The 10867-nt window shown below is 46.9% G+C and overlaps 1 protein-coding gene across 7 annotated transcripts in view; it reads right to left on the reverse strand.

Annotated features, from left to right (window-relative positions):
* SINHCAF (SIN3-HDAC complex associated factor) overlaps nucleotides 1-9199 on the reverse strand; it is a 35384-nt gene extending 26185 nt beyond the window's left edge. The window contains exons 1-2 of one of the 7 annotated variants that reach the window (XM_038577188.1): nucleotides 7907-7925; nucleotides 1263-1405 (exon numbers count right to left, since the gene is read on the reverse strand). Coding sequence is in view for 1 of the 7 variants with exons in the window: in XM_038577185.1 (XP_038433113.1) it covers nucleotides 7907-7952 (46 nt within the window). In the remaining 6 variants the exon portion in view is untranslated. Of the gene's footprint in view, nucleotides 1-1262; nucleotides 1764-5162; nucleotides 5526-7906; nucleotides 8073-8643; nucleotides 8800-9007 lie in introns of those variants that run through there. The other 6 variants (XM_038577189.1, XM_038577186.1, XM_038577190.1 and 3 more) reach the window with 6 other exon arrangements.
* Between the last annotated feature and the right edge of the window lie 1668 nt (nucleotides 9200-10867).

Below are 10867 nucleotides of genomic sequence, written 5' to 3' on the forward strand. Positions count from 1 at the left end.
TATGATAAATTCAAAATCTAATAGGATCGCCTTTTTGGGTGCACTTTGAAGAACACCAATAGTTCCTTCTAAATATAACTTCCCCAATTCCACTTTCTAGATTCCATTCAGGAAGCAAAGGGGTTTTTTTATTTTCAAAAATACCTTTCAAAAAACTCAAAATGCCACTTGATGGACTGGATAGAAAAAAACTGAAAGAGAAGTATGTACGCCAAGGATGATAAATCAACTTTAGTTAGTATTGCAACTTATCCATGCCACTTTGGGAAATGAAATTCTGATAACAAGTAAGAGTGTAACCTCCCAAAAAAGTATTCTGAAAGTGGGTCTTTTTTTTTTTTTTTTTTTTGGTCATTTTCAATATATCAAAATCCCACAGCTTCTAATCCTCACTTTTTCTTTTTTTTTCTTTTCTTTTCTTTTTTTTTTTTTTTTTTTATCCTCACTTTTTCTAAAAACCAACTGACACAGACCTTTAAAACAAACCAACAAACAAACCCACAAGATACTGGAAGCATCCTAAATGTCCATGAATTCTTAGGCTGGTTAAATTATGATGCCTCCATACTAGAGAATACAGTTTCAGCCCCTAATTGCAGAGATCTGTGACATATATACAGTGTGGGAACTATCCAAGATATCTTGTTCTACTCCCGAGTAATAGCTATACAGTACAATCTCATAGTGTTTTTAAAATGGGACCTTAAATACATAAACTGGCTTTTTAAAAATAGGTTTTTAAAAACTAGTAACTAGTGGTTGCCTCTGAGGGGAGCAAGAATGAAGGAAGTTTACTTTCACTTTCCTCCTTTCTAGCACCACGCCCCCAAAACCTTAGTTACCATCGCACACCTTGACTTAACTAAAGAAGGATCTGAAAGAGCCCAGAGAGCTTAAACAAACTTCCTCAAAGACATACAGATGGAGAGATACACATTAGGAAATATACTCCACGGCAGAGAGTAGAGTGGACATCGAGCATGATGGGAAGGAAGCTGCAGAGAAGAGACATGCAAAAGATTTGTAAAGTGGGAAGGAAGCAGTGAACAAAGACAAAAGGAACCAAGCAACCAAAGACAACTCTGAAGTGAAAGAGATGGCATTTCTTTAGAGCTGAACTTTAAAGAACAAAATGATGCGAAAAGAGATAGAAGCATCGAAAAACACCCATGATCAAAAGTTATGAGCAACTTTTAGTTGCTGTGATTGTTAAAGTCACCCTTGACACCATTTTTAGTCAGAGGTATGCTATCTTTAATTACCTGTAAGCACAGGATCCAGTAAACGCTAACAGTGTAACTGGAGCAACACTTCACAAGGAGTCAAAGACGACTGTTTTTGTGTTCTCATGCTGCTAGGCCACTTGGCTGCAATGTTCCCAATAATGAGACCGGTTTCATCAGAGCTTAAGGAAAGCCAAAGCAACTGAACATGATTATTCCCTCTTACATCCTTCAGACCAGTCCACATCCCAACATCAAAACTTCTGAATTTACTTTACTTGCTCACTTTTAAGGAACAAATTTTAACCTGCCTGGAGAAAAACTAAGAAAGGGTTGTGGACACCAACCCCACTTGTTTGCCAAAGACTCTCCACACATGCACCCAGTCTCTGAGAAATTACATGGTAAAGTATTAATTATGGCTGCCTATGGAATCCACACTCAGAAGAACCTAGAATTCATCCTACAGGAAAGAGGTCAAACTCAGAAATAAAGACTTCAACTGAAATAGCATAGGTTAAAAATAAAAATAAAAAATCCAGGTCTCGGGATCCCTGGGTGGCGCAGCGGTTTGGCGCCTGCCTTTGGCCCAGGGCGCGATCCTGGAGACCCGGGATCGAATCCCACATCGGGCTCCTGGTGCATGGAGCCTGCTTCTCTCTCTGCCTGTGTCTCTGCCTCTCTCTCTCTCTCTCTGTGACTTAAATAAATAAATAATAAATAAAATATTAAAAAAAAAAAATCCAGGTCTCTGAGTTTTAGACAGTGTAAAAATAAAATAAAATACTAGGTCTTCCCATTTTTAATAGAATGAAAAAAAAAAAAAAAACACTGGGTATATCTCAATTCTAGATTAAAAGTGATTCCAGTGCATGAGAAAACTGTAAAGGTTGGGAAGATAGTATTTATTTACTTTGAATGGATGATTATTAAGAAATGTAACTACTGTTGAGTCTGGTGAAAAAGGCATTGTAATGAGTCAAGCTGAAGTCTATTTCTGCTTTCGTCTTTACAATTCAATAGGAAGTCACTTCTAATTTTATTTGCCCTCTCTGCAATATTAGGGTGAAATCTCACTTCTACTTTCCAGGGACGCTGTGAAGCAAGAGTATGAAAATACCAGAATCTGTATCCCACTTATTTCCTTGAATTATAAGACTTGTACATCATAGAAATAAAATCTCTATCTTTCCCAGGGAATCCTGATTACTGAAGGTTTTCTTTTAAGCCCAGATTTGTGAGAAAAGGGAAACTTGTTTTTTTTTTTTCAGGGAGTTTTTAAGGTATGGAGCCATTCTGTTTCCGAACTTGAAAATGTTAAGAAAGGAGATATGGTAGCATGTACCCGGTCTGACCCAAACCTCAGAAAAATTTAAGCACTCTGATTCTTCCATTTCTGAATAGTACCTATAAGGCATCAACACAAGGACTGGCCAAGTCCTAACCTTTAAATACTCTAAATTAATTACGTAATCTTCTCTCCAAAACATGTTCTTCTAGTGTTCACCTATCTTAGTTGTCACCTATACAGTCACACAAAAAAATCTGGAATTCAACTGGTCTCTCTCCCTTCTCATCCTCTGCAGGGCCCCCAACATGTGCACTATAAAGTTCTTAAAGATTCTGCTCTTCCTTCACTTCTCTGGTTCATGTCCCTTCTGTCCCTATTGCCTACTGGTCCCCTAATCACGGTGCTGAAGCCTCATAACTGACATTCTCAGAACCTTCAAACAGGTGGTACCTTCCTAAAGCTCAAACATCAATCATCTCTTCCAAGGTGTCAATAAGTGTTTTAGAATAATATCTCAACTCCCTGGCAAGAAATGCAAAGCTTTTCAGGATCTGGTCCTGCCTACCAGCTGCTCCCAACTTGGAATCCTGATATCCCAGGAGTGTCAAACCAACTTTAACAACTAGCCACATCTCTACTCAAGTTATCTCTGTTTGGGATGGTTTTACCTCTATCCCCTTAACTCAGAAATTAGGATTTTTCTTTTTTAAACAAAAGCTGTCAATACCTGTATAATACCTAACAGGATTTTCACATATTTGTTTGATATATTATCTCCTTCCTCTCAATGGTAAGGTGTTGCAGGGCAGGAACTAAGTCTTATATTACAACCAGGTGTTGTCTGTACATGGTACACAGATACAGGCAGAATTTGCTAATACCTGAAGAGTGGGATGGGCAAAACAGATCTGAAGGGTATATTTAAGGGCACCAAATGGGAAATGGTGTTCACAATAAAGTGCATTAAAAAAAAAAAACGAGTATTTTGGAGTCATTTTTTTTTTTTTTTTTTTTTTTTTTGGAGTCATTTTTAAGAGTCAGTAAGTACACAGACTTTCGTAGGAAAAAAATTTGTGAGGTTCAAAGATTTCCAGGAAATGTAAACCAAGTGAATTACTTTAATTACAGAAAATTAATAGTAAATAATTCAATGCTTTCATAACAATCGGCAGAAAAATATTTCTTGCTTATTTGAAGCAGGCATATGGGGAAGGGAAGATTAGAATAGTGTGGGGCAAAAGCATTTCAAAATGAGAGCTATTTAAACTCAGCATACATTAACACGAACCAAATTAAAATTACATTAAGACAAATCAAACTTATAATAGGTGGAAACAACTCAATACAAAGCTAGAAATGAATTTTTTGATTTTAGTTCAATTGCAACTTTCATACTTCTGGTGCAAAAAGAAAACCTTCCTTGAAAACAAAGTGCCTTCTTTTGGACTAAATGCATTTCCAGATCATTTCCATAATACAGAAAACCTTAGTTGCAGACTCAATTAAAAGAGAAACTGAAAAGCCAAAAGACAATGAAATGTTTTCAATTTGTAACCTCCCAGAGTCAAAACTAAGTGTGGGAAATCCAGGACTCTTGCGGACAAGAGAAACGAGGAACAAAGAAAACAGCATTTTCTCAATTTCCACAAGAGTCTGATGTAAAATGGTTCAATCAGAATTGGATAGGCAACCTGGTGTAGAAGACAATGTCTTCCCAGAACCAGTTTCTGGAGGTGGGAGAGTGGGCTAAAGACACTCATTCTTTCCACTCAATATTTACTGAATGTAACCGGCCCCAGGCCTCAGTTTTGTCTCCTGTAAAATGTCTATTTCCCAAAGTTGTGAGAACAGCCAGTATTTACTAAGCACATTACTTGCTTGCTTATTTACAACCTTATGAGGTAGGTATTATTACAGCGGTTCCGCAGAGGAGAAAACTGGACCACAGAGTGACTTATTTAACATGATCACAGCTTTAGAACCTAGGCATTTTAACCTGAGATTTCCAAACAACTAACCTAGTACCTCAACAAATGACTCCCCTTCTTTCTCAGCCAATTAAATTCCCCTTAATGGGGGGGAAAAAGTTGTTTTTAAAGCAACCTACTATGTGTTAGCATGGTAAATAATTTGTACTCATAACCGCTTATGAAATTGGTTCAAATAAGCTTAAGCTTTCTCCAGTGAAAAACTCATTTTACATGGAAAACCATTCTCAAATTGCTTTTCTTACATAAATCTGCTGAGAGTCTGAGCCCCATGAGCCAGGTTTTTCCAGGGCCTGATTACAACTGAGAAAATAAACTGACCATCCAGGTTCCAGACCTACAGAGTAAAGAACACTGTGCAATAGCAGTCTTGAGGCCTGCTGCCCACCAAGGTTCTAGAATACACTAACTGTTGAACCCTTCATCTCCAAACTCCAGCAAAAAGTAATGCAAAAAGGCAGGCAGCAGACTTTGTGGGGCTTTCCCACTCTGGATTCATTCATCTTGATAAATCAAATCTCCATTGCACATATTATGTGATATTTAAAACAGAAACTACTAAACTCTATTGTATTTGAAATTTCCCAGAACACTGAAATTCTAGCTGTATCCCAGATATAAAATACTAATTAAGAAAAACAAATCAAAGAATTAACTTACTTAACAAAGCATCTCTTACACATTTTAAATAGTAACTCAGAGAAATACCTGGCCCAAAGAAAGTCATAAAGTTAGTTTTTCAAAAAACAAAGTTTTTCATTTCATTTTCTTAACATGTTCCTTCTATCTACTTCAGAAATGTACTGTCACTAGTATTGGCTGCCTTAAGTATTTGTACTTTGGTCAGCCAAAACTTGAGAGAAATAGGTCTTTAATAACAGAACAATGAAAAGCATAATTTGTACAGGTTTTTTTGTTTGGGTGTGGCACCTATGGATATTATTTTTTGGTAATGATCACTTTTAGATTCTAAAACATGATCCAAATGCATCAGAAATCAGGAAAGAAGCAGCAGAGACGGTGCTGCTTATCGGTTGTCTAGACTGCAGGCAAACCCCAAATACCAAAGAAGCATCCATGTGTCAAACCAGCATAATTTTTGAGCTATGCCTGGGGCCACATAACAAAAAAAAAAAAAAAAAAAAAAAAAGGATTGGCTTGAAAAGAAAATCTAAGAGGGGTAACCAGAAGGTCAATCCTAGTTCACAGGAACTAGGAAGAAGCTAGCAGAGATAGCCAGCCTTTTACCGTGTCTTCCCCCTGAGCAGCTTCCTCCCCAACCCCCCATATAAAATCTCCAAGAAAGGCCCAACTCCCGGCGTGCTAGCTTCTTCAAGGTCATCCTAAGATAACGCTGTGAGCAATCACCAAACACTGAGCCAGGCATACCTTTAGGGTTAAGAGAGATTTTCCCCCCTCCCCAAATCATTATATAAATACTTTAAATGCCATCAGGCTTTTCTCCCAACTCCACCAGAAACAAACTCCCAGGCTTTAATTTAATTTAGGTCGACCAACTTAAATAAACGTGTAAGGTTTTGCGACATACATTATTAAGAGGCTTTTCGAGTCTGGCCAACTCCAGTTCAAAAAACAGGTGCTTGCAGTGTACTTTTAATGACAAGGTCAAATTCAGAATTTTAATTAATGAAAGAAAAAAAGTTTTTTTTTGTTTTTTGCTTTTTGTTTTAACCTTCCTCAGGACGACGTGAGGGGTGGGGGCGGGGGGGGGGGGTTGTTGCCGGGGTGAAACCGTCTCGCGCAGGGTCCCTATTGGTCTCATCAGTCGTTCCGGAGTCCGTCCAGCGCCAGTAAGTCACCCCAGGTAAGACGGAGAAAATAAAAACAAAGAAGCCCTACTGGGTCTAGTTGCCCGAACCAACTGCACCGCCCTGGCACCCCAAGAAACCAACCCCACCCGCAGCCAAAACAAACCTCGCCCCTCCCGGATCCCCCTCCCACACGTAAACACAAAGAAAACAGCGGCACGACGATTCAGCCACAGTCTCACTTCCCTTTGTAGGACAACGGGGAGCCCCGAAACTTCCCCACGGTGGGTTGTTTTTTTTTTTTTTTTTTTTCGGGTGTCGTCGGGGCTGCGTCCCCCGGACGCGCGGGCCACGGGCCGGGGGCGCTCGCCGCACGCACCGGCTTCCCCGAAAGCAGCCAAGACGCTCCCGGGTCCTCGCCCCCCCCGCCCCCACCCCTGCCCCCACCCCCATCCCTCAAACGCGCTTTCCCCTCAGGCACGCGGTGACGGCCGGGAGCGAGACAGAGAGAGAGGGAGAGAGAGAGAGAGAGAGGGAGAGAGAGAGGGAGAGAGAGAGGGAGAGGGAGAGGGAGAGAGAGAGGGGCAGGGCGGCAGCAAATAAAAACGCTCCCCGGTGGGTTTGTTGGTAAATACAACTTGGGTCGGGCAGAAAGTTGCTGTGGAAGCTGCTCGCCCGGGCGACGGCGGCAGGAGGTGGCCCGCGTCCCTCGCCGCCGCCTCCCTCACCTGCGCCGGAACAACGGGCCCCCGCGCCCGCCGCCCGCCGCCCGCCCGCCCGGCGCCTCCCGCAGGCCGCGCCTCCCGCACGCCGCGCTGCCGGGGCTTGTTCCTCCTCATGGCTTTGCCCTGACGTAATTCAAACATGGCAACAGTTCGACTTCAAAGGCGAATCCACAGACCTCCCAGACGCAGGCTCCGGGCCGCGGGTAACGGGCCAAGAACTCGGGGCCACGCTCCTCCCGGCCCCTCGGCCGCCGGCGCCCGCGCCTCAGCGCCTCAGCGCCTCAGCGCCTCAGCGCCGGGGCCCGGAGCCCGCCGCCCCGCCGGCCGCCCGGAGCCCGCCGCCCCGCCGCGCACCAGCATGGCACCTCACACGAGCGGCGCCGCCGAAGTTTCCCCGCGAGGGGCCGAGGGACAAAAGCCCCTCTCGAAAGTCGCCCGAAGTTCGGGGCGGGGGGGGGGGCGGCCCGCACGGCCCCCGGCCCGGCGGCCGCCCCCGAGCGCCGGCGGGGCCCGCACGGGCACATGCAGCTCTTTGTTTTCTGTCCAGCCGGGCGCTGCCTACGTGCAGCATCGGGGACGCGGGACGGTTCCTCCGGGGCGAGACGCCGGACGATCACCCGAGGGGAGGGTCCGGGCCCGCGCCCCGACCGCCCGGAGCCTGCCCCCCCCCCCCCGCCCGCCGCCGTCCTTCCCTCAGCAGCCAACCCATTTAATCAAAGTTTTCCAGTGTCCTTGAGGAGAAACGCCCGCCGGCCCGGCCCGCCCCGCACCGGCGGAGAGTTGGCGACTTTCACTCTGCTTTTTAAACTGGCAGGACGCCATCATCAGCGAACCACATTGTCCTGCCGGCCGGCGGCCCCGACAGCACCCGCAGCCCACGGCCGGCCCCGCGCCCCGCGCCCGCGCCGACCTCCGGCGATCCCCGGGGTCGCAGCCCCAAGCACGTGGTCTGTCATGTTCCGCACAAAAAAAGCGGTGCCCCGCGGAGTTCCCTCACTCCCCCGGCGCCGCCGCCGCCGCCGCCTCCATCCCCGAGTCAACTTGGCTCTGACTGGCCATCTTCCGCCGCACACGGTCGCCCCGGAAAGCCCTCGCCGGGGCGCCCCCGTCTACGCCACAGGTGACTAAATTGCGAGCAGAACTTGAGGCTCCGCAGACGCCTCGGCCCCCCGCGCCGCCTGGGCGCGGTCCGGGGGGGGGGGCGGGGGAGCGGCGTCGGGGAGCCCGGCGGCTTCCGAGCGGCCGCGTGTTGCTCTCATTGTCGCCTCCGCATCCCTCCGGAGTTCGGCAGACAACGCCACGCCGCGTGCGCTCCGGCCACCCCGGCGCCGAGCCAGAGGCCGATGTAAACCCCCTCACGCCCGCCAGCCCGCAAGGCGGACGGCCACTTAAGTTTCCGAGAGCGGATGGCGTTTATTGTCCACCCTCCTCCGACACGCGCGCGGGGGGGGGGGGGCGGCCCGCAACGAAACTAAACCACGCGGTTCAGCCGCGGCGCCCGGCCACTCCGGGGCGCGCGCCCACGCGGATGCACCAGCCCCCGGGGGCCCCTCCGCAATTGCCAGCAAGTCGTTTTTCTCTCGGGCCTTCCAACCACCCAGCTCCTCTCCGCCCGAGAACACTGCGGCTGAGAAAAGTCATTGTCACCTTCAACGTGGATCCCTCAACTCCGGCGACTCCTCACACGTCTGCAGCCTCCACTCACTTCCCCCACCCCGAGACTTTCGGTTTGCCTCCAGGTCCCTCCCCAATTAAAAAAGACACGCTACACATGTGTGTACAAAAGAACCCGGGGGTTTGCGAAGATCACGAGAACACCGCTCCCAGCAATGCCATCTCCAAGACAAAACTTCCTGTGCGTGCGCGTGTGTGTGCGTGTGTGTGTGGAAGGACTGGGGGAGGTGGGGGAGGTGAAGAGAGAAGGGGAAGAAGAAAAAAAAAAAAAACCCCACTCTGAAATCAAAGCCTCGTGAGACAGTTTTGCACCAGAGTAATGGTTAGAGTCACTCACCTCCCCAAGGCAGCCGCTCCACGCGCAATAACGTTCCCGAGGTGCGCGGTGCACGCCAAGCCAACCCCCCCTCCAATCGCTCCCTCCTCCTCAACTGCCTTGTCTAGAAAGATTGTCTCCTGCAGTTCTGCAGTTGCTACCGCTGGCCGGGAAGGTGTAGATTCCGCTTTCCCTCTGCGCACGCGCGTCTCCCGGTACAAAATTCTCCTGAATCGAACTTATTTGCATACGGGCGCGCGCGCGTCGAGGGCTGGGAGGGGAGGAGGCCCGGCGGCCGCGCGCGCTCCCGGGGCCTCTATTGTCCTTTTAAGGGGAGAAGCGCCGCGGCGCGGGAAACGAGGCGGCCGGAGGGAAACGGGGCGGGGACTGCTTACTACGGCTGACGTCACGTAAACAAACGCCCCCTGGCTGGAGGCTGCGGCGGAGGGGGCGTGGCGGGGCGGGCGAGGCGGAAAGGTTAGCGGCGGAGGGACGACGTGGGGCTGCGTGACGTGCTTTCCATCCCGGACTTCTCGGGGCGCACCATTTCCCGTTGGGGGATAGTTTCGGAAGCTGGGTTTGCCGGAGCGGCACACCTGTGCCCGGTTTCAGGCTTGAGGCGACAGGGGAGGTGGTCGTCCAAGCACCCACACTGAAGTTACGCCTCTTAGGTTTCTAAAATTTTAAAGTTGGGGTTTTGAAGCTTTTTTTTTTTCTTTTTTTTTTTTTTTTTTTTGTCCTCCGGGACAAGGAGAGGTTCGTTTTTCGTGCAGTTTTAATGAGTCGTTTAATAAAGTCCCATTTTGACACTCTATCCAGTCACTGACCCCCCCCCCACCCCCGCCCTCCTCATGCAGTAACCCAACCCGTAACGATCCAATTTTTACCACCACCACCACCAACCCCCACTTTGGCCTTAGGATTTCAAGCCTGTCCGAGTTGAATGGTTGTTAATTTCCGTGGGAACAGTGTAGCTTTCCTAAAAGACCAGTCGGTGGAAAGCCAGTAATCTAGGAACATGCATACCCCCTCCAGCTGCTTGTAAAGAGTGTTCCACTCACCCAGAAATAATACCACTAACTGGTGGTCCTGGGAATGGAAAAAGTAGCCAGTCAAGTGCAAACTTTCCCTCATGGAATATATAATAAACCAACAACTTAAAAGCTTCCTGTCTCAGAAGGAAAGGGGGGAAAAAAAAGAGAAAGAAAAATCGAAGTAACTCTTCTCATGTTAAGTGAAAAATGCAAAAGAATAATCGTGATACACCTTTATTTGGAGAACACACCTAACACCAACAAGGCTGAGCCCCTGATGAAATGATAGAGGGCGAGTGGGGAGAGAGAAAGGATGTTTTTCCCAGAAACTTGATATTGTTCCCAAGCTACAAAAGTGTGGACATCAACCATAAAACTTAATCATCTGCTGACAAGTTTCACTGCTTTCACTGTAATGTCAACAATATGGATTTAAATAGATACTTCTGAAACGCTAATTTAATTCAACAACCAATTCCTAGTACAGTCAAGACAAACCCACTTTCAACATCTTTTAAAACTAATGCTTCCCTTTTTCTTTGGGTCCTGTTTCTGTAACTGTATGTGAAAACCACATATTAAATACCTGCAGAAAAGAGAGAGAGAAAAAAAGACACCTCTCACTAAACTGTAAACTCCTTTAGGGGAAGAATTTTATATTGTATTCATTTTTGTACTTCAGTGCCTAAAACAGTGCCTAACAGATAATGGACTCTGAATAATTGCTTGTAATACAGTAAATTAATGGACATTTTCAAAGTTGTTTATTAGATTTATCTCAAGTCAAAACAGTTTTACTTTGGTGTAAAATTTTTTGTATTCAATCTAAAATTAGTTTGGAGGGGCT

Source organism: Canis lupus, chromosome 27, assembly GCF_011100685.1.
Source record: "Canis lupus familiaris isolate Mischka breed German Shepherd chromosome 27, alternate assembly UU_Cfam_GSD_1.0, whole genome shotgun sequence".
In the NCBI taxonomy this organism is placed as follows: Eukaryota; Metazoa; Chordata; class Mammalia; order Carnivora; family Canidae; genus Canis; species Canis lupus.